This window comes from Sitophilus oryzae, unplaced genomic scaffold (genome assembly GCF_002938485.1).
Source record: "Sitophilus oryzae breed Bouriz unplaced genomic scaffold, Soryzae_2.0 scaffold_1394_pilon_pilon, whole genome shotgun sequence".
Taxonomy (NCBI): domain Eukaryota; kingdom Metazoa; phylum Arthropoda; class Insecta; order Coleoptera; family Curculionidae; genus Sitophilus; species Sitophilus oryzae.
In genome coordinates this window covers 725852-751271 of record NW_022146053.1, presented here as the reverse complement: position 1 = coordinate 751271, position 25420 = coordinate 725852, and the positions used below count along the sequence as shown (strand labels likewise).

Here is a 25420-nt window from a genome sequence, read left to right as displayed (position 1 = left end):
AATCATTCCTGTAATAATTGGAGCCACTGGATTGGTATCAAAGTCCATACAGAAGATCGTAGAAGAGTTACCTGGACAACACAATTTTTACCAACTACAGAAAACAGTATTGCTCAAAACAGCTCACATTGTAAGAAAGACCATCTATTAAAAAGACAAGTTTCGCCTTAGAAGTATGGTATACTTCCGGCGAAATTTAATTAGAATATAATTGGCCGTTTTTAAACGTGATATTGTAGATAATAATAATAATAATAATGTCTGGCCGGCAAGGGTACCGCAGCCAGCAGTATACTTACCGCTATCGTATGCGGAAAAGGTACAGCCAGTGCCGCCGGCTGTCCGCTGTCCCAAAAACCTATAGCCCTATAGCATTCCTATCCTTCCCATATCCTAGCCACCTTCAACCTTTCCCAATCCTACAAAATTAATTTTGTTTCCCACCCCTTCAAAATCATCAAGGTAAGTCCTGCCTGGTGCTAATACCACCAAAAAGGACACCACTTCGTTATGGAGAGAAAAACTAAAAATTGCCTCGGAAAAGAGCCGCTGCCTGGGGTGCGCCAGGGCATTTCCGGAGCCGGTGCTGGAAGAGACACAAGCGAAAACGCCGGTGGTGGGTTGCTGTGGATGCGGGAACCCATCTCACAAAAAGCCACAGCTTCCAGAAGTCAGCGAGCGCAATACGAAGAGAGCCGAAACAGCCAAACTGCAACGTCACCTGAGAGTTCGCGCCCAAATACGCGGGTTGCTACTACCAGGAACGTACTCTGTACGCGTATTAGATGGTCAAAAGAATTGAATTGTGACGTTATGCGTACCTTCTATTACGTAAATCAGTGCAGAGACGACGCGCTCCCAGGCTGGAGATATAAACTCCACAAAGAATTTCAGAAACTACATCCAGAAATGAATCTATCGGAGCAAAATATTGTAGACAGGAAAAACGTTATTGTTAAAAACGGATATCTGAATGACAGTGAACTAGCAAACCTCCGCCGTGAAGCTGGAAACCTACTTACAGAAAAAGATGTCAGCATCGAGATAATTGGTCAAGAAGTACACCAGGAAGTCAACGAGCGAAGTCAAGACACCAGGAAGTCAACGATCGAAGTCAACGACGGAAGTCAAGACACTACAAATGAAGACCAGAACATTATAGGGAATGAGGAAGCGTATAACAATTTTATTAGCTTTCTGAGATTATACGAAAATTTAGGTATATCGGAGCGTCCAAGACTCCCGCGAATCTTCAATAAGTTTAAAGCAAAAGTTATCATTAACAAAATAAACCCAGTACTGAAAACACATCTTGAAGCCGTTGAGAATATCGAGGAAATACAAGACGCAATTTATGCTGCAGCAATAACTGTTTTGGATTTTAATGGACAAAGGGTAATTTCTCCTGAAGCTTCCCAGACGAAACATTATCCTCCTGGGAAACCATCTTGGGCAATACGCCTACAACAACAGATAGACAATTTCCGCGCAGAAGCAGATATCATAGCAGAATATCTCAATAACAACACCTCCCCGAAAGTTAAGGCCAAAATTGAGAAGATTAGACACCACCTCAAAATTAGTCGCAACTCCCAAAGTATGCGTAGAAAATTAACGGAACACAGGGATACATTGAGACAAAAAACTAAAGCTAAGGGAGCACGTCTGCGTCGGTATAACGAGACAACAAAAAGAAAACAACAGAACCAAATGTTTATAAAAAATGAAAAGAAATTCTACAAAACCTTAACTTCAACCAACTCCCCTGAACAACCGAATTCTGTGCAGAAAAATATCTCGGACACTCATTTTCAAGAGTACTGGGAATCCATATGGGCTAGAAATGAAGATGCTGATTTTACTGCACCATGGCTGGCAAATGTTGAAAGAGCAGCGCAAAACTTAACAGATATGCCACAAACAACTTTTACTGAGATGGATGTTAGTCAGGCTCTAAAGAAAGCAAAAAATTGGAAGGCCCCCGGATACGATCAAATCCATAACTTCTGGCTCAAGAAATTCACAGCTTCTCATGAACCACTTGCACGTTGCTTTACAAAAGCGCTTAATGATCCCACTACGCTACCAAGACACATTTCTGAGGGTATTACCTACCTTATACATAAAAAAGGAGATCAGAATAATCCACATAACTATAGACCCATTACATGCCTCTCGGTATTCTACAAGCTACTAATAGCTATGGTAAATGATAAAATATACCAGCATTGTGAAAGCAACAACATTTTTGCATTCGAACAGAAAAGGCAATGGGGTGCAAAGAACAAGTGTTGATCGATTCTGTAATTATGAAAAAAGCGCAGGCTCAAAAGCGTAATCTACATACTTGCTACATTGACTTTGTCCAAAGCCTTTGACTCCATACCACATAACTGGCTCCTCAAAATACTTGACATCTACAAAATTTCCGACAATGTAAAAGTGATGCTTACATATATAAAGAAATCATGGAGAATCACCCTCAAACTTAATAACAAACACATTGGGAAAGCTGACATCAGCTGACTGGTGTGGAATATATCAAGGAGATTCGCTCAGTCCTACGTGGTTTTGTCTGGCATTGAACCCTCTGTCACAACTACTTAACAACGCTAATGCTGGTTTCAGGATAAAGATGAGAGACCGAACTAGATATAGTCACTTACTCTACGTGGATGACCTTAAACTATACGCCGAGTCTAAACAACAGCTTGAGTCTCTACTAACAGTGACACAACAATTTAGTGACGATATAAAAATGAATTTTGGTCTAGATAAATGTGCTACAATAGAAATAAAGAAAGGACACGTGGTCAAGACCGAGGAAAATTTTATGAATATACCTTGTCTCGAACCTGGGGATACCTACAAATACCTTGGCATACAACAAAATCTTGGAATCCCCCATACAAATCTTAAGAAAGAGGCCATGGAAAAGTATAAAAGCCGTCTCACTAAATTGCTAAACACAAAATTAAACTCCAAGAACCTGACAAGGGTCATTAATTGCTGGGCAATTCCAACACTCACATACTCCTTCAGAATTCTAAAATGGTCTGACACCGATCTAGACGAACTAGAGAGAACAACACGAAGAACGCTTACAAAATTCCGCTGCTTACATCCCAATTCATCCATCCAACGACTGTATGTACATACCACGCAGCGAGGGTGGACGTGGACTGCTCAACATTAAATCTCTTTGCAAATCACAAGAAGGTAAAATGAGAGAATACTTTTTACAACACACTCACCCAAATATCCAAACAGTAGTCGAACAACATGACCAAGCATATACACCTCTCAATCTAGCTTCCCCACAATTTGAATTTCAAATAGAATCACACTCAAATCGAATAAATAATTGGAAAGAGAAGATATTACATGAAAAATATCCCTTGCAACTAGCTGCAGCTCACATTGATAAGTGAATATCAATCTCTTTCTTAAAGTATGGTAATCTACACCCTGAGACAGAAGGTTTCATATTGGCAATCCAGGACAAGATCATGAGAACTAGAAATTATGAAAAGCACATCCTGAAGACGGACACCATTGATGTATGTCGAAAATGTGCTAAACCGGGTGAAACCATCGAACATATTACTGGTGCGTGCTCCGCCCTTGCAGACACCGATTACCTCTGTCGACATAACCAAGTGGCTAAGATTATATATTCGCGCTTAGCATTAAGGTGCAAACTAATAAAATTGTCGCTGCCATATTGTAAATATACACCTGATGCAGTTTTGGAATCCGACCAACATCTATTATACTGGGACCGACCAATCATAACTGATAAAACTGTGGATTACAAACGTCCGGACATTCTGTTTATCAATAAATCTGAAAAAGTAGCATGGATTATTGACATCGGAATTCCACTCACGCACAATATATTCAAAACAGAACAAGAGAAATGTAGAAAGTATACTAACCCAGCTATAGAGGTAAAACGCATTTGGAACCTAAACAAAGTCAGTATTGTGCCCCTCATAATCTCCACCGAAGGAGTTTGTACCACCAATCTTTCGCCTAACTTGGCTAAATTGGAACTACAAAAAGGTCTACGTTATCCTATGCAAAAGGCCGTAATTTTACAAACCTGCCATCTAGTTCGTAAGTTCCTATCAATATAGACAGGATGAAGTGAATTCTTCCTCTGCTTATATATCGCCCGACATGAAATGTTGAGATTAAATAGAAAAGAAAAGAAAATAAAAATAATATATTCAATAATATGTTCAGAAATAAAATCACACCTCTTCATCGAGCAATTCTAATAGCAGATAAGCAGTACACTCCGCTCAACGTAAGCAAATATAATACCGGTGATAATGCTGAGGAAAATAGATGCACAAATCCAAAACAAGAAAAGAAAGATACCTGGGCAGGTAAGGCACTTCACGGGACGCATTATGCCATAATGCAAAACTCACAAATATATGTAGGATTATCATACAAGTGGTTGTCGGTAGGGCAACTATTCCCTGAAACTGAAGGGTTTCTGTTAGCCATTCAGGACAGAGTCATAGCAACCAAAAATTATAAGAAATATATCCTGAAAGAGAGAATGGATACAGACAAATGTCGAAAATGTCAGCAGTATCCAGAAACAATCGAGCATATAACGGGGGGGTTGCAAAATACTAGCGGGGACAGATTATACTGATCGACATAACACGGTAGCAAAGAAATCCATCAAGAACTGGCACTCAAATACAGCTTAATGACAACAAGGTTGCAATATTATAAGTACACTCCCGAAAACGTAATGGAAAATGAAACACATAACTGTACTGGGACAGAACAATGCATACAGAGAAAACAATAATAAACAATAGGCCTGACATAACACTGACCAATAAAATAGATAAACAAACATTTATTATCGATATCGCTGTACCCAACGCCAGCAATGTAATACCACCACTTGCTATAGATATTCAGAAAATGTGGAAACAAAATAAAGTAACAATTATACCTATAGTTATATCAGTAACAGGTATAACTACAAAATCATTCTCTCAACATATACAATCAATAGATCTACCCCCATACATTCACACTAACATGCAGAAAGCTGTTATCCTAAAAACTACAACTATAGTAAGAAAATGTATTTTTTATGAATGCCTTGGTGTTAACCCGTCATATACACTAAAACCACAATAGTGAGTAACTAGAAACATAATATGTCTTTATTTTAATAATCCTCGGCGAAGTTCAGTAAATAACTGCTTAGTTAACCGAGTACCATTACAGTATAACAGTATATAAAATATCTACTACCTTATCTTAAATTAATATATCAAATGTATAAATATAATAACAAAAAAAAAACAATGAAAAATACAAAAAAATATAAAAAAATATAAAGTATTAACAAAACTATTAGTATAACACATAGAGCACACATAGAGACTAATTAATACTTATAAGTACATTACGCAATAACATAAGGCAACAGGCATGTATTGGTGTTGATGAAGAGAGAGCCAAGGAGAGGCATAGTTGGCTGGTTTCAAAAAGTATACTCAACTCACAGTATGGAACAATAAATCTCTGAACCCCGATCTAAATGAAAAGAGGGACTTAGCTATTAAAGCACTTGGCAGGGAATTATATAACGAGACCGCAAAATACGTAAATGATCGTCGATATAAAGAGGTTTTATATTGAGGTAGATATAACTGATTAATATTTCGACTGTCTCTGCTATGAACAGTTTGGCGCAGTTTTAATTTAGATTTTAAATATAATGGTGTCTGTAATTTAATTAGTTTTTGTACAAAGGTAGCCAAATGCAGTCTACGGCGTTCATACATATTAAGCCACTTCAATTCTTTAAGCCAAAGTGAGATATGCTCCCCTCTATCAAGAGAACAAATAAAACGTACACATGAATTTTGAATCTTCTGTATTCTGGAAGAGGAGTGCACGTCAAGACAAAATCCATAGACAATGTCAGCATAGAACCAAACTGTCACATAGGCTACGTTTCAATGCTTGACTCATAATATTTTTATTCCTATACAATCCCCTCAATGCTGTATAACTTTTCTGCACAATCGAATTGACATGATTTCGAAATCTCAAATCACAATCTAGAGCCAAACCCAAATTCTTGACAGTTTTTAATGGATGGATTATTTCGTTATTCAGTTTAACAGATAATCCCTTTGCTAAGGGTACCCTACCAAAACAAATCATTTGAGTTTTGCCAAGATTCAACTGAAGACCATGATTCAATGAGTATTTACTTATTTTCTCAAGAGCAGAATTAATATTATTGTAAACAGCTGCTGCATTTTCAGCAGTGTAAGTTGCATATATTTGCGTGTCATCGGCAAATTGATGCAGTTCGCAATCCACAACATTATTTTTCAAATCAGCGGTGTAAATAAGGAACAAGAGTGGTCCCAAAATGGAACCCTGAGGTACACCCCTAGAAAGCGGTAAAGCATCCGACTGAGCCTCATCGAGAACTACACACTGGCATCTATTAGACAAATAACTGCCAACCAATTCCACAACATTTTCCGAAAACCCGTAATAATGAAGCTTTGCCAGTAAAAGGTCATGCCCCAAGGTGTCAAATGCCTTAGTATAATCTAATAAAAGCAGACTTGCACCCTTACCTGTATCTAATTCTGTTAATATATCATCCAAAATTTTAGCTAAAACGGCAGAAGTACCATATTTACTGCTGAATCCTGACTGGCAATCAGGGATCAAATTATGTTTAGTTAAATGATTTAAAACTTGACTATATACCAACTTTTCCAATATCTTTGATAAAACTGGCAATTTACTTATAGGTCGAATGTCTTTTAAACTTGTAGGATTGGTAATTTTTGGCAAGGGCATGATCATTGCATTTCTCCAACTAATCGGAAAATAGCTATTATTTAAACAGCAATTGTAAATATGAGCAAGGTAGGGGGCAATATAAGGACAGCACAATTTAACCATTAATAGAGATATACCATCGCAGCCTGCTGCATTGGATTTAATGCTAGCAAGGGCATCAAGCAGGTCTGCTTCATTAGTGCTATTAAACTGAAATGTTTTTACGTGCACTAATGTGTTATTATTGTAAAAGTTAACAGTAACAGGATCAGTCACACATTTCAGAGCCTCTATAGAGTCTACAAAATGGTGATTTATTGTGTTCACATCTTTAAGATTGTCTGGAATTTTTTTAGTATTATTGCGCTTATGTACATTCAAGTTATTAAGTGCTTGCTATATTTCACGCTTACTGAAATTTTTTCGAGTATTTTAGAGATAATTTATATTTACTTCTTCGCACTTCTTGTGTAAACTTATTTTTAGCTCTCTTATAAACTGCATAATCCTCCAGACTTAATGTTTTATTATACCGACTAAAGGCACGGTTACGATCTTTTTTCAAAAGACGAAGTTCCATACTAAACCATGGTGCTCTTGGTTTTGTTAACCTTACTCGTCGAAAGGGAGCTTGTTTTTCAAAGAGACCCATCATATAATTAGTGAAAATATCAATTTTACTATCAATATCATTAGTATGAAATATTCTTTGCCAACTTAATCTACGTAAGTCATTATTAAACTCAGTCTCATCAAAATTCCGAAAATCCCTATAAGAATGAAATTTAATTTTTTCTTTTATGTTTATTCCTAGATTAAGGAATATCATTTGGTGATCTGTAATATCATGCATATTTACTTGGACAGGTGCGTCAGCAGACAAATTAATATTACTCATAGCTATTATATCAATAAGCGTACTACTTTTTTCGACTATTCTAGTTGGTGATACTATTAGATGTTTTAATTGAAACACATTGAGTATATCGTTAACCTGATTCTGGTATATACCTTCAGACAATATATCTTTCCTTTTTTTCGGATTTCGTTCGATGTATCTGAGCGAGTAGACGTGTCTTTTAGCACGCTCCCCATATTTTCTAAAATTTAGTTACTTTCAGTAAAAGGAAAACTGTGAAACAAGTGGTTTATAGTAAAAAATAAAACCTAAAAGACTCCGTTAATGAGTTTTTAGATTTAAAAACCAACGAGTTATAATATTTATTGGCTAATTAAAAATTGACCAATCAAAATTCTGTATACCATATTAGAAAAGTTCAGCAACATGGGACGGAATGAATCACCTCCTGTTCCTGCTCCCACCACCAGAAGTACAAGTAACTCACGAAAAAATGAGGACGATCTGGAAAAACTGATCAATAAGGTATGTGCTACTTTTATCAATCAACTAAAAGAAGAATTAAGTGATAAAACCAAGCAAATTGATGTTAAAATAACCCAGGTTTGTGAGATACTAAAGAACATTGAAACAAAAATTGATAGCAATAAAAAAGAAATTTCCGAACTGCAGCATCGTGTCGAAAATTTGGAACAAAGATCAAAGGCGAACTCTCTACGAATATGTGGAATTAAAAGAACTAAAGATGAAAACCTACCAGCCATCCTGACTGATATTCTTTCAGAAAAATTGAATATACAAGTGTCTTTAAAAGACATTGACTATGCTTTTCGATTAAAATCAAAAAATGATGAACGAGATGGACCGACGCCGATTATTGTAAACTTTGTAAGCAATATGACACGTAATAAGATTTACCAGGCGAAAAAAGAACTGAAGCATACCCCTATTTCGATATTTGAAGACTTAACTCGAGCCCGATACAATTTATTAATGAAACCCAAGGAAAAATTCGGAAAACACATGGCATGGACTGAAAATGGTAAAGTTTTCGCTTGGGATGCTCCAACAAAGAAGAAAATAGCTGTAAATATTAACAGCGACAACGCGGTATCTCTCTAATATTTTTTGTTTAAATATTTGGTTTTTGACAAAAAAAAGGAATAATGTATTTATTTTTGAGATAGCAAATACTTTTTTATTCTTAATCTTGGCAAATACCATGGAAAAGGGAATTTAAGTATTGTCCCGCAATAGTCTGATTTCATTTCGAATTTGTTTACTTTTTTAATACGAAATTTATAGCCTGTAATTTTTATTAAGTATATGAATATTGTGTAAATATTGTTTATCTCTCTATCGTTATTTTGGAACTGTCTAGTATATTTTGATTTCTTTACATTGAAGATCATCCTGGAAATTAAATTTATTTTTGTTATTATAATTTCTCAATATAATTAATTACTGCTATAATTATGAATTATGAATAATTTTCAATTGAGTTAACTATCAAATATATATTTTAATATTGTTATATTTTTGGAATTCATGTCCTATATTGGTGTTAGGTTGAAAGTATTATGCATTTGTTCTCATATTAAATTCCTTTTATTTAAGAGTAATGGGGAACTACAATTTTAATTTTAAGAGTGTTAATTGAACAATGTTTATTCCCAAAAGCATTTTTTTATTTGATAGTTTTTTGTTTTGTAATTTGAAGGGTATGAGCGGATATAAGAGGGGAGGCATTTTCTTTTGGATGGTTTATTTGTCTAGGGATGGCTAGCATCATGGACTCGGGCGGTCAGCAGAGCAATAGAACGAGTAATAAATTTTGTGTAGGACATTTAAATGTTCGTTCTCTTAATACCGGTTTTGACGAATTTGTACACTATTTGAATGATTACCGGTTGGATGTCTTGGGTCTATCTGAAACTTAGTTGTCATCTAACTATGGAAATGACACTTTCAATGTTACTGGATATTCTTTTGTTAGAAAGGATAGAGATGGTCAAGGAGGGGGTGTGGCAGTATATATAAAAAAACATTTATCATACGAAATTGCTCATTTGGGCATTGCTACTAATTCGTGTGAATTTATAGCCGTCCAATGTATATAGGCCTCCTTCGTCAAATATTGAAGATTTTATTAACTTCCTGGAAAACTTGTTGAGTTATACTGTGCCATTTTATGATAATGTGATATTTATGGGCGATTTTAATATTAACTTTTTAAAACAGTCTCCTGTGACATCGAAAATATCTAAAATTTTAGAGTCTTTTAATCTTGTACAAGTTATCAACGAACCTACTCGTGTTTCGGATGGTGCTTGCAGCCTAATTGATGTAATGATCACAAATAATAATTTTAATTATGATTTCAGTACTTCCGTCCCTGTATCTGAGTCAGTTTGTAATCATTGTTTGATATATGTTATATTTACTCTACAAATATCCCATAGCTCTACGAAATATATTAAATATGGAGATTATGATCATATTAACCAGGAAAATTTTAAAAAAGATGCAATTATGTTACCTTGGGAAAATATTTTTTATATAGCGGATATTAATATTAAAATAAAAACTCTATATAATTACATTTTTTATCTCCTCAATAAACATGCACCGTTGCAAAAGAAGAAAATCGCAGATAAACCATATTTACCCTGGATAACGGATAACATTAAATTATTAATCAAACTTAGAGACAAAGCACATCAAAAATATTTAAAACAACGATCTGAAGCCAAATTACAATATTATCGTCAACTCAGGAATTTTACAAAACATGCTATAGTTAGAGAAAAAATTAGTTATTTTAAGGGTTTATCGGAAAAGACTGGTAAAGACTTCTGGAAAGATGCTAAACGACTTAAGTTAACATTTAAATCAAGTCCGGAAGTTCCTGAAAACTTAGCGGATGTAGATAAGCTTAATATTTTTTTTTCGAACTGTCAGAATTGCATTAATAGTACATCAAATAAAAAAAATAGATTTTTATAGACAAAATAAGCATGAAAAAATAGGGAATAATGTTCTAACTTTCAAACTAATAGATGAGGTATCGTTACATCAAATATTAAATTCTATTCGATCTAATGCTGTCGGTGAAGATGATTTATTTTATCAATTAAAACACTAAAGCTGTTCATGCCTTACTGTGGTAATAAATATAATTAATACTTCTATTTTAGACAATGTCTATCCCGAAATATGGAAAAGAGCTATTATAACACCTCTCTGTAAAATTTCCAAACCTTTAAATAACAACGATCTAAGACCCGTGAGTATTTTGCCAGCAATTTCTTAAATTATAGAAAAACATTTACATAATCAAATTGTTCCATTTGTAGATTCAAATAAACTAATACCAGAATGCCAATCTGGTTTTCGTAAGAACTACAGCACTACCACTTGTTTACTGAAGCTGGTTAATGATATTAGAACAAATCAAGAAAATAAAAATATGACGTGTCTTAGCTTACTAGACTTTAGTAAAGCATTTGATATTCTAGACCATTCATTGCTCCTAGCAAAATTACAGTATTTTTGATTTTCAGACGGCTCTTTAGAATTGATAAAAAAACTTTTAAAAGATAAATCACATTGTGTTGTCATGAAACGGGGAAGTTTAAAACAAAAATCTAGTTATATTCCTATGGTATCTGGGGTTCCTCAGGGATCTATTCTGGGGCCACTTTTATTTTCGTTATATGTAGCTGATATGAATAAGGAATTACAGTTTTCTAAATTGCAGCAATATGCAGATGATTCTCAAATTTATTACAGAATAGATACTAATAATTTGGCACAATTTCAGTTAAATTTTAACAACGATCTTAATAAAATTAATAAATATGCTCTGGATCATAATTTGAAATTAAATGCCGGTAAATCTTGTGTTATAGTATTTGGTAGTGATATAAACAAAATTACAAATACGGCTGGTAACATGAATATCCAGCTATTATATAGATAATGTTGCGATATCAATTGTTACAGAGACTAAAAATCTAGAGTATAATAATATAGAGTCTATTTTGATGCGAAGCTTTCTTTTCAGGCACATATAACTACTAAATTAAAGGCTGCTTATATACGGTTGAAGAATTTTTCGTCTCTTAAGAAATATATACCATCAAAGACTAAGTATCAATTATGTGACACACTTATTTTATCTTTATTTGATTATGGCGATGTTGTTTATGGTACATCCATAAACGCTAGATTCTCTAGAAAAATCCAAATACTTCAAAACTCGTGTCTACGGTTTTCTTTTAACATTCCTTTTAGAGATCATATAACGCCACATCTTAAAAATTTATATATTTTATCCATGACTAACAGACGACAATTTTATTTAATGACATTCATTTATCGAATTTTAACTACAGAGCAGCCTCCCTATTTGTTCTCATTGTTTCACTACGTTGACCATGATCATTCGACTAGACAAGTGCATTATTTTAAAATTCCTCAACACCAAACAGCTAACTTCCAAAAATCTTTCAGTTTCATGGCGCCACATTTGTGGAATAATATTTCTAATAACTTTAAATTTCAATCATTTACAGATTATAAAAAACAAATTAAAAATGATTTACTAAATTCGTAAATATTATAATTTCTTCCACTGATTTGTGAGATCTTGTTCTTCTGATATGCCCGTCATTGGTTGCTGTTCCGGTTTTTACACTGTTTCATTGTGCCTCTCTGCTTATCTCCGCTCGTCCCTGATAAAATTATATTTTCACTTTTTTTATATAATTTTAATTTTGTTTATTTCTATAATTTAATTTATTTCTATTTTGTATTTGGGGTCGCACCACTCTGGCACTTTGTGCCATTGTATCGGTTTTTTAATCGCGGTGCGATCCCTTTAGACACACATTTATTAATACAAATATTATTCTATAAAACTTAATGGGGTCTAATAAAAAAATTTGAATTTGAATTTGAATTTGAATATCTATATTTATGTCGCCCATAAGCATCACTTCATCGCATTGAGGTAAAATGCTAAAAAGCGATGTTTCCAAATTATTAAGTGCATTAGAAACACTACCCTTAGGCGGCCGATAAATTATACCAACTATCATTTTAATTTTTGGTAATTGTAGCAAAACCCAGTACTGTTCTAAGTCAGCGTCACTATTACAATACTCTTGAACGATACGATGTTCCAAGCAATCCCTAATAAACACTCCAATACCACCTCCTCGCCGCCCAGAACCACGATCCTGCCTAAGAAATTTGTGAGTGGAAATATCTACCAGTTCACTATCCAATTTATGATTAAGCCAAGTTTCCGTTATTCCTAAAAAATTTATTTCATGTTCCATTAACAGTTTCTCAATATCATCTATACAAGGGTTCAGAGAACGAACATTTACGTGTCCAAATTTAATTTTTTGAGTGAATCCATTCTTAAATAAAAAGTACACAGCAAAAAACATAAATTGTTATATTAATTATTCATTAATTTATTAATGCACTCTAAATCCTTAATTTTAACTAAAGTTTCGCCCTCATCCCTTCTAGCAAATCTCCTTCCATTCTTACACCAAACATCACTCTCTGGCCTTTTTGATGGATTTCCGAAGTTCCAGTAGCTTCTTAGAGAGTTCTGGCTTAGTAAATTTCACAAGCTGAGTTTCAGTGCGAAGCGGCAAAATAGTATATTCTTCATCTTGAACAGCAAATCGAAGTTTATGGAACACTTTTCGTAAGTTATCAGTAGGGCTGTCTGGTAACCCAACAACGACCACATTACAACTTTTCTTCTGAAGTTCTTCATTATCTATTTTTTGTTGTAGCACATGAACCTGATCCTCGAGACCCTTAACTTTGCCTTTTAATACATTTTGCTCCTTCCTGAGTCGCTCGTTCTCCTGACCAACTGCCTTACTTGTTTTTTTTAAATCATCAAGTATATCGCTGGTAAACTGAATAGATTTCTCCAAGACAGAAAATTTTGCTGTCATAACATCTAATATATCTTTATTAGAGGGGTTCGCTTGATTTAATGATTCATGAATAGAATAACGCTGTTGTGAAGTGGAACTTGTCGTTTGGATTTCCTCATCCGATTCAGATTGTTCGTCTCCATCACCGTCTCCATCAGATGCTTCAACACATTTTGGACATTTCCATACATTCTTATAAGTTTTTGAACTGAATATTAAGTACTCCTCATTAGATAACTTCGTACACGCCTTATGAAACCATCCACTACACCCACCATGTCATCTCATAGATGCTTGCGATTTTGTAATGTTTGCTGAACAAGCATTGCACTTAATAACATTTTTCTTCTTATATTTCCCAACCATATCTACAACCGCAACTGTCTGGCAACCGCGCAACGTTAGTCGAAAGAGAAAAAAACTCGTCGATTTAGTTAGTTTTTACCGAAAAGATATCGTACGCTTTTTGCCATGGCGCCGAAATATTCAATTACGTTTTTATTTGAATTTTATTACTTTCAAATCTCAAAATTTGGTTTTCTTTTCTTAGTTTTTATCAAAAAACACTTGTGCTACGCGTGTATTTATTTACCAATATTTCTGTTATTCGGATCTATTCAATAAACTATATTAATTTACGGATATCAACACGTCCGGTACATCTGAATGTTCAACTTCTTATATATAATAAACTAATATGTAACGAATGCAAAAAGAAAGGACACTTAGCTAAGGTATGTAGGTTTAGGCAAGTGAAAGACAGTTCAACTAATTATGCTAAAAATGAACGTAATGAGAAAGAATTAGTTAAAATGTTTTTTATGAATAGTAAGAGTTAAGAACAACCAATTAAAGTAAAAGTTTTTATAAACAATATACCCGTTATTATGGAAGTAAATTCAGGTGCTGCAGTTTCAGTGTTGCCTGAGCAGCTTTATAGAGAAACATTTTCAGATTTAAAGTTAGGTGAAACAACAATTCGTTTAAAAACTTACAATGGTAATGTAATTATTCCAGAAGGTGAAATTTATGTAACTCTTAATTATAAAAATGTACAAAAAAAATAATAGTAGGTTAATTGTAGTTCGCAATGGCTCAACACCTTGATTAGGTAGAGATTTACTCATAGACTTAAACATTTGGTCAAATTTAAACGTAAATTTTGTAGATAAAGATAGTCAAATAAGTTCTTTGCTACATTTATGTTCAGATCTTTTTAAGGATGAGTTAGGGTGTTATAAACATGAGAAGGTGAGGCTTAAGGTGTGTTCCGATGTGAAACCAATATTTTGGAAACCAAGGCCGATACCATTTTCGTTTAAAGAAGCTGTAAACAAAGAATTAGACATGCTTGAGAAGAAAGGTGTAATAACTCTTGTACTAAATGCAGAGTGGGGAACTCCTCTATTACCTGTCATTAAAGAGAATGGGAAAATAAGGTTATGTGCAGACTACAAGATAACAGTAAATAAATCTATCGAAGATGTTAAACATCCATTACCTCCAATTGAATTATTTACAGCATTACAAGATGGAGAAACTTATACGAAACTAGATTTGTCATGTGCCTATAATTAGCTGGAAATTACGGAAGAACTTTTATGTTGGAGTACATACAGAGGTATTTATAAATTAAATCGTTTACCACTTGGAACTAAAGCAGCAAGTTCAATTTTTCAAAAAATATTAGAAAAAGTACTACTAGGTTGAATATATATATATATATATATATATATATATATATATATATATATATATATATATATATATATATATATATATATATATATATATATATATATATATAAAATGAACAAAATTCTTACAGCTATAGTGTATATTAATAAATAATATTTTCTTGCCTTTAGCTGTGTATTTTTTCTAATTTCGAAAAATCGAAAGTAGAGAAAAAATTAAAAAAAAAATAAAAAGTAAAAAGAAAATTGTTTTGCTTGTCGTAAAGGGGGGAACCAAGCTCCACTCCCACAACCCGTTTCTGGGCCTACCCTTCATCAGGTGGGCTGTCCAGGGGCTGGTTCTCACCGATACGGCAAGCAAAACTTCTTCTATATCTGCAGACGATGTCGTAAAGTGTCGGTGAGATATTAGTGCATCTCCCGTCAAAAGATGGTAAAGAGCGTTTTTCGGCCCGCTCAAATATATGAAATGAACAAAATTCTTACAGCTTTAGTGTATATTAATAAATAATATTTTCTTGCCTTTAGCTGTGTAGTTTTTCTAATTTCGAAAAATCGAAAGTAGAGAAAAAATTAAAAAAAATAAATAAGAAGTATAAAGAAAATTGTTTTGCTTGTCGTAAAGGTATATAGAAGAAGTTTGTTGATATAGAAGAAGTTTTGCTTGCCGTATCGGTGAGAACCAGCCCCTGGTCAGCCCACCTGATGAAGGGTAGGCCCAGAAACCGGTTGTGGGAGTGGAGCTTGGTTCCCCCCTTCATATAATTATTCCCCCCTTCTTATATATATATATATATATATATATATATATATATATATATATATATATATATATATATATATATATATATTCGTACAATCCTCTGTTCTATTCGTACAATCCTCTGTTGACAGGTTTCTTTCACTCATCGCTTTGTGTACGCTTTTTTGCCATTCCAGTTTCGGTCTTCCCTGTTTTCTTCTGCCCTTTGGTTGCCAATTGATTTTTTTCTTGGGCCATCTAGTGTCCTTCATTCGCTCTACATGTCTGTACCAGATCAGCTACTTTTTCTCTATATCCTGTGTTATCGTACCTTCTATACCCATTTGTTGTTTTATGGTATTATTTCTTATTCGTTGTTGTCTTGAAATTCCCATTATCTTCAAATGACATCCATTTCTACGGCCTCTATCCTCTTCTTGTATCTCTCAGTTATTCTCCATGATTAAAAACACTCATTAGATGCATATAAAAGCATCAGAATTAATAAATGTAAAGATGGTAAAGAACAGAGACAACGGTCCAATTCCATCAAGTTCTTTGTTCCTACTACTCTAGTGGCGGAAATCTAACTGTTACGCTCAGTGGGTTTTGACTCGGTTGGCTAGATTTTGCCACGCCCACTGGGTGCCCACTGGGGGTGCCCACTATATAGACGCTCAACTTGTAGATTGTACTTTAGTTTATAATCATCTGCTGATGATGCTAACATGGTTAGAGATAAGTTGAAGATAAAATGCCAGTCGGACGTGAACAGATAGTAAAAGAATTAAGAATTGATAACATTTTGAGTGAAGTTTTTAGATATATCAGAGATGAGTGGCTAAACAGTATTCCTGAGGAACTAAAACCATACAGTCGAAGAGCCACTGAAATATGTATTGACAATGGATTACTTATGTGGGGCTACAGAGTAATAATACCGAAGAAATTTAGACATCAGCTGTTAGAGGAAATACATGGAGCACATAATGGAATGGTTAAAATGAAATCATTAGCAAGACAATATTTTTGGTGGCCTAAACTAGACTCAGACATAGAAGAGTATGTAAAAAATTGTGAGGCATGCATGAAAAATTCAAGAAATCCAGAAAAGGCAGTTTTGCTGAAATATAGAGAGGGTAAACATGTATTTGATCGTATTCATTTGGATTTTTTAGGGCCATTTAAGGGGAAGACTTATCTTATTATCATTGACGCATTTTCAAAATGGCCAGAAATTTATGAAATGTCTAAAATTGACACAGAAACCACTTTAGAAAAATTACGAGACTGTTTTGCTAGATTCGGTTTACCAAATATGATAGTTACGGATAATGGAACTCAGTTTGTTTCACAAGAATTTGAACATTTTTGTAAGATGAATAATATAGAACATCACCACACCATACCATCAAGCTACCAATGGTGCCGCTGAAAATGGAGTTAAATCATTTAAAGCAGCTTTAAACAAGTTATTGATTGAAGAAAACAGGGGACTACGAAAATATCGACTCTGGTAAGCAGGTATTTGTTTTCATATCGAAATACACCACATTGCGTAACACAAGAGAAACCAGCAAAAATTATGTTTTCTCGCAATATTAAAACCAAATTAGATTGTTTAACAAAAAGTAAATCAGATATATACAGAAATAAGCAGATTGGATATCATAAGGGTAATAGAATAGTAGCTTTTGTTGAAGGGGAAGAAGTATATGTAAAAGATTATAGAAGAGATAGTTCTCATTGGGTAAAAGCTGTAATTTTAAAAAGGTTAGGATTAGAAAATTATGAATGTAAAATTATAGAAAATTCACAAATATGGCGCCGACATTTCAGATCAAATCAAATTTATTATTATGTTAATATACTCAGCAGCATTTACAATCGTCAATAAAATAATTAAAATACAAATAAGACAATCAAAGTTTACACGTGTACATAGACACACTTAAAACCTTAACTCTATACAATTAACATGATACAACAGTTTACACTTTAAAATTTCTTGTCTAAAATTATTTTCTATTGTCTAAAATCCATGTTTAATAAAATCATCATAACTACAGAAAGCATTTTCAATTAAAAGTTGTTTCACCCTATCCTTAAATTTACTTTCTGATAATTCTTTTATAGTCACAGGCAGTACATTAAAGAACCTAACACCTCAGTAATCCGGGCCACTCTGACACCTCCTCAGTCTGTAGTAAGCGGGTAAAATATTATTTTTGTTTCTCGTGTCATGGTCGTGGACTTCACTATGCACTTCGAAACTCTCTCTATGCTTTTTTATGCAGAGTAGGCTCTCGAGAATATACTGAGAGGGCAAAGTTATTATTTTAAGCTGTTTGAAAGCGTGCCGACAGTCCTCTCTGTAGCCCAACCCCGCCAACACCCTAACAGCCCTTCTCTGAATCCCAAAGATACGTGTGGTCTGAGGCGCATGTCCCCATGCCATTCCATTTCAATCAAATCATAAAGACTGGAAACTTTTATGAAGATAGTGTTAAAGAGTTAAATAACTCCAGTGACTATGCGTCTGATTGGAATGTCGTACGACCACAAAATGTTGAAATTAAAAAAGATAACTGTACAAATATGAAACTACCTGAGATTATAAGTGATAATGTTGTATTAGAAAATATAAATGACAGTGCTAATAGTGAAGTGATCAGTGACACTAGTGTTAAGACTATTGTTGGCGATAAACCTAAAATAGAATTAAGACAAGAAATTAGCAATGTCAATAGTAGGCCAAAGAGGCAAATTAAACCTCCAAATAGATTAAATTTGTAAAATTATTAATCTTAGGGGTGGAGAGATGTAAGGTAGGCAACTTATTATACCCTTATATTTCGGAGTTTCCGACAGACGATATAAAAATGGCGTTTTTTGGTCTCTATCTATTAACCACCACGTTATTATTGTAATTAGTGTTTAGTTGAGAATCAATATACTTGATTAAGAAATAAGTAGTTTATTATTTCTATATAAATATATTACATTTAGCTTATAAAACAATTAAATTTTGGTTTATAACCACAATTTCTCTTGACGGAAGATAATCAAATGCCAAAAGGACATTTCTGGCAAATTTTGAAGTATAATTAGTGGAAAAGTCAAAAGTTTAATAACTTTTTCTACTAATTGAAAATTTCTACCACTAATGTTGACGTTCTGAATGCTTACATTGAAATTAAAGGAACAAACTTTTACGCTAATTGAGACCACTAATTTATTCCACTAACTGCGAGGTTCTGAATGAAGCTTAAAGAGAGTTGGGATCCAAGAATTGCATCACAACATATTACAAAACGGTCAAACGGTCTTAGATGTTAGTTTTAAAACACCTTTTTTCTTGAGGGCTTCAAAAAATTGTTGGCGGCTGAACAGGTGCGAGACTATTCGCGAAAAATTATGTTTTTTCAACAGTCTGGTAGTAACGGCTGGTAAAAATAAATATGGGCATAGATACTACAAACATTCTGGCATCAAAATTGTTTATTACTTTTTGGTAACTATTGGTAAGTCACAAGATCTACATCATTCAATATATCGATATTTGAAAAAAAGTGAAAGTTTGATATCTGCACACTAAAGGCGCGAAGGATTTTAACGAACAATATTCGTACAGTATAAAAGCACATACCTTTGGTATTCTTCCACATAATTTGGTTTTGGAATAAAATGTATAAGCACTTGTAAATATTTTGTTTTCGTATGACCTCTACCTTGCTGACCAAAAAACGACTAAATTTGGTTGATAAAAATGTATCGAAATACAAAGAATATAGGTATACGACCATAAAATAATTGTTGCATTTTTAGATCAATTGGAATGTCTACTATTTATTCTTATCAGTACATATTTCTTGGCTTATTTCTAAAAAAATGGCTTTGTCTCGCTAGCATTACCATCCGCCGCACCGTGCGTCGTGTAACAATTTCAAATGTTAATAAAATAGCCGAAAAAAATGTCAACGCGTAAAGGAGAGCGTAATTAGGACGTTGTTGGGTGCAATAACATTCAGTAACTCAACTTTTCCGGATATTCAACTCTCCCGAAACAACATTTTCTAGCTTCATAGTTTCTCACACCGATTTAATCAAACTCAAAAATGGATTCAAGCAGTTCGGCGAAACAAGTGAGTAAACAAAGTTACATAATTAATTAAAAAATAAATTATGTACCTTCAAAAAATTTCGTTATAGCCGAAATAGCCCCAATTATTACTCCACTAGCAAAACCGGTGTAAAAACATACATTCTAGATTCAACGGGAAGGATAATGAAGGTAATCACTTCCATTACTCCCTCCCCCCCAAAAATAATTATTATAAATTTCTATAAGGTAAAATGCAGTACAAAATAAAGTTATAACAAAATAGATTATTAATAGCAATTAAAATTCAAAATTCAGAAAAATCCAAGAATACTTTTTGTTTCCGTAGTCATAAAACATTTCAACGCAAATTTAATTCAAACCTATAGGCTTGTTGCATTCTCCGTCGGTGCTTCCGCCATCGGAGAATATCCTAAACAATCGGTATAATCGGGTCATTTTAGAAATGTGGTCTGGATTTTAATGTGCAAGACAGTAATGTAGATAGCTTAATGGAAATCCAACGTTACTTGGAAATCCGGGTTACGTTGTGTTCTTTTTCACTTAATTTTCACTACCTGAATCAGCGTTACAGAAACCTAGCACACAAACCTAGTACCTGAATAAAAATACTAGAATACTTAAATATTATGACAAAGCCACGATTTCTATATTTTATTGCGATCATCATGAACTGTAACCGGGATCGTGTGAAATACATGGTAAAGACTTCGGATTTCTGCCGTATGCTGCGCTGCGGTCGAAATTTTTTGAAATCAACTGAAATGCACCAAGCCTATAGTATTTTATTTGAATATTGCCACAACATTTTCCAGACTCAATCTCTAGATGCCGCACTATCTTTTTGTTATTTTGCTACACTACTAAACCTTAAGAACATTTTGTCGGTTAGGCAAATTTCCTTTAGTAGGTAAAACCACCATAGTAAGATAGTTTCCGTTCGGATTCAATGTGCTGGAGTTTACTAAAAGTAACTTTTTTATTTAGTAGATTTCCTTCCAGTGGCGAAAAGCCAAGCATTTTATTTGAGAAATGAACCCGCCACAAAAATATAGACATTATTTGTTGGATAAAATCTTACATTATTTTTCTTACCTTAAATTAATTACAGCATTTGCACCATGAATTTTTACATCAAAATAATTATTTCCACTTCCATTTTCTTTAACATTCTCGTGGAAAGTCGTATTGACCTGACCTTGTAATCTTTTTAGTTGCGCTTTATCGTCGTTAATTTTCCATGTATCTTTTTTAACAAAGTAAAAAGCATCTTGTTGATTACTGTGAACTATAAAGGAGAATGGCAAAAAATATGAACGGTTGAATACCGATGTGTAGACATCGCTATAAATGGGATTAGCTGCTGGTACGCTCGATACTATAGCTTCACCGGAATCTGTTTTTGATACCAAAATTCCTGAAAAATATAGGATTTAGAACATTTTATAACATATATAATTACCACTAATTTTATTATCAATACAATAACTATTTTAGCTATTAGTAACATTCGAGTCATATAATTTGTAAAACTCTCAAATAATTACATTGAATATGAATAATAATTAATGTCAGAGATGACTATATTAGCTGAAAAATAATTCAATTTTATATACCGGGTGGTGCATTGTCGTTGGAAATATAGGAAACCCCACGCAAATTTTGAACTGTTCAAATATTGGCTCCCCTATTGATTTTATAGCGAGGTCGTAAATATATTTTATTAAGGTCTACGATTGGTAAACACATATGCCAAATTTAAGCCATTTTCGACAAGATGATTTTGAGTAATTTGAGAAAAACTGCATCTATTTTGAAATTAAAATTGAACAGGTAACCAGTCAAAAACCGACATACCTTAAGTTATCACCGTCATTTTCAAACAGATTAGTTTTAATATTCAGTACTAAAAAGTAGGCATGATAAAATGGCACTACGCGGGAAATAGCTTAGACAGTCTATCTGACATGACTTGGTTATTTTCCCCTGAATATTAAAATTTTATTAAAATTAAATTATTTTTGACAATGACAAAATCACCTAAGGTACGTCAGTTTTTGACTGGTGTTTGATTATTACCTGTTCGGTTTTAATATAAAAATATATGCAATATTTTTTAAATTACTCAAAATCGGCTGGTATAAAATTGTTCAAATTTAGCGTGTGGGTTTACCATACATAAACCTTTAAAAAATATATTTACGACTTTGCTGTAAAATCAACAGGGGAGCCAATATTTGAACCGTTCCAAATTTGCATGGGATTTCCTATGCTTCCAACGACGATGCACCACCCGGTATACAGGATCCGGCAATAGTGCGTCGGGAATTTGAAGCTCCTAGATAAAAAAAAAAACTTAGAATTCAGAGCAAACCTAAAGTATGTACGAGGATGTCAGGAAAATATTTAAACTTCTTTAAGATATCTCAAGAAAGTGTGAATGGATCGATATGATTTTTTTTAAATCATTGTATATTAACACACCTTGTATATTATTGCATTTTTGGGTTCCTTTCAGATCACTTTACATAATCCTAAGATATGAATAAATATATTTCGATAATTTCAGATATATTAATAAATAAATAAAAAAATATATATTTATCAACCTTGGAAAAAATTATTATACAAATATAAGAACTTCTGAAATCAAAATATTATTTTGGTATTTACTTTATATGGCCTGTACTTAACTTTGCTATAAATATCGTAGTCTTAAATCATACAGAGTGTTAAAAATTTTGCGCCAAGCTTTCTAAAATATAGAATAAATTTTCTTTGTTTTTTTTAATGGAACGCTCTGTATGTTATTTTTTTATAAGATGGAGAGTTAAAAAAATATTTTTTTTGCATTTAAAGTATTTCAAACTTTTTAATGGTTTGGTAATAATATTGCGTGTATATTTCTCTTTCAACTTTCAACGGTAAAATACGAGAGGAAAACCTGTGTGTGTGTCTGATTAAAATTTACTCTAAAAAATACCATATCAGATATAAAACGTTCATTTGTATTGTTTTTTGTATTTATGTGTATTGCTCTGTATATTATTTTCTCAGTAAATGGAGAATTAAAATGTTCATTTTTTTAATTCTCCATTTACTGAGAAAATAATATACAGAGCGTTCCATTAAAAAAACAAAGAAAAATTATTTTATATTTTTAGAAGCTTGGCGTAGAATTTTGAACACTGTATGATTTACGATTACCATGTTTACAATGTGAGGACAGTCTATCTAAAATAAATACCTAATATACCTTTAATTTCAGGACAGCTCTTGTATTTTTTATTATTTTTTTTAAGAAAGGCTAAAAAATATATATTTTTTATTTATTTATTAATATCTCTAAAAGTATCGAATTATACTTACTCATACCTTAGCAGTATGTAAAGTGATCTGAAAGGAAGCGAAAAATGCAATTTTATACAGGGTGTTCCATTTAAAAAATAATAATCCCGAGCCATTCACACTTTTTTGACCCACCCTATAGAAGTTAAAATATTTTCCTGAAATACATCATAAAACATACTTTAGGTACAACTTAAACAAAATTCCCAAATTTTTGTCCGTCGTTGCTCAAAAAGATGCCCGACGCACTATTACCGAATCCTGAATATCTATTTAATGACACATAAAACTTGATGATTGGATATGTGAACTAAATGCTAAACGTACAAACATGTGATACATTGTATCACGCTGGGCAAATGTTATTCGATCTCTGGTTATACGTATAGGAGCATTGATATTTGTTTGCAGTTTTGCGACTCAGTATTACTGGAAACCTACGATTAAATTTGTTATCGTTTATGAAAAATATTACCGAGGTTTGAAATGTGTAGACGACTCTCGTTTGCATCTTTGTTGATAAAAAAGTGGTTTTCTTACATGGATTCGATTTAAAGCATTGCAGTTTCGGTTTTATTTAGACAACCCATGCACCGTCGAGTCGTGGCAAATATTAAATAGGAAAATATAAAAGAAATCAGACGATAACTAATATACCGGGTGCGTCTTAAAAGTGGCTCACCCTTATAACTTTTTTATTTTTTCAAATAAAAATACCAGATTTGCACAATTAAAAATATCAGTATATGATACAAATTAGGATTTAGTGATGTATTCAATCCTTTTCGGCCACTTCCTGTTTCACCGGAAATGACTACAACTTTTGATTTTTAAAAGGTACCATCGGTAATATATTTTTTCGATAGAAAATGGTACTCTGAATAGAATGACATATCATATGTCAACTTTTGACATTTTCGCTTGAAACAAAATTGTATATTAAATTTCAATCTAGGGTACCATGGCTATGTTAAAAACACTAATTATTATTAATCAAGGAGCCTTGGAAAAATAGATTTGATCGTCTAATGTTTTAGTGTGATTTAATGGTGGGTTAAAAGATGCCCAAATCGCATTTTTAATCATATCTCAATTTTTTCAAATGGAACGAGGGTGGCTCATTAGCATATTTGGAAAAGGCATTTTTTTTACTAATAATTTGGTCCACACCCTTGGTATTTCCGAGTCAAATTGTCGTTATGAATCGTATGTTGCAATTTCAAATAAACCATATTCGAAAATGTCAAAAGTTGACATATGATATGTCATTCTATTCAGAGTGTTATTTTCAGTGAGCCACTTTTGAGACGCACCCGGTATATATAAAATACGTATAGCGTGGTGTGTTTAGTGTTATGGCAATTACCGATCTCCGATTTTGGATAACAACTGCCGTTGTAAACCAAAGTTGCCACCTAAGGCAGGGACTATTGCCGCCATCCTTTTATTGAGGATGTGTGCATTAATTTTCTAATTTAAAAGATGTGGTAATATGTATATAGTGTTGTGATGAGTGGGGTTACTACTCTGTGGAATTGGACAAGGACGCAACAGTGAGAGCGCGGGAAAGCAGTGGAGATTAGGTTAAGTTCACGTTAAGTTTAGTTTATGCTACCTGTACATTTACCTGTACATAAGTTAATAAATAAATATAAATAATAAATCAACGTGTAATTAATATCACAAATAATACATGGCGCAGTCGGAAAACCAATAAGAAAATAAATAATGGAATTGAAACCGCCAAATTTTGATGTTAGACAAGATAATGCGGCTCACCTGTGGCCTAAGTTCAAACAAAACTTCGAGATATTTGTAAACGCATCGGGG

The 25420-nt window shown here is 33.3% G+C and overlaps 2 protein-coding genes across 2 annotated transcripts in view; both read right to left on the bottom strand.

Moving 5' to 3' along the window:
• The window catches only part of LOC115875725 (teneurin-a-like), a 49629-nt gene extending 28949 nt beyond the window's left edge, over positions 1–20680 (bottom strand). Inside the window, exons 1-2 of the mRNA XM_030891239.1 lie at positions 20605–20680; positions 19769–19820 (exon numbers count right to left, since the gene is read on the bottom strand). Of these exons, the coding sequence (XP_030747099.1) occupies positions 19769–19820; positions 20605–20680 (128 nt within the window). The remainder of the gene's footprint in view (positions 1–19768; positions 19821–20604) is intronic.
• Positions 20681–21375: 695 nt separating this feature from the next.
• Positions 21376–25420, bottom strand: part of LOC115875724 (teneurin-a) — a 214986-nt gene continuing 210941 nt past the window's right edge. The window contains exons 30-31 of the mRNA XM_030891237.1: positions 21571–21659; positions 21376–21488 (exon numbers count right to left, since the gene is read on the bottom strand). Of these exons, the coding sequence (XP_030747097.1) occupies positions 21453–21488; positions 21571–21659 (125 nt within the window). The 3' untranslated portion in view covers positions 21376–21452. The remainder of the gene's footprint in view (positions 21489–21570; positions 21660–25420) is intronic.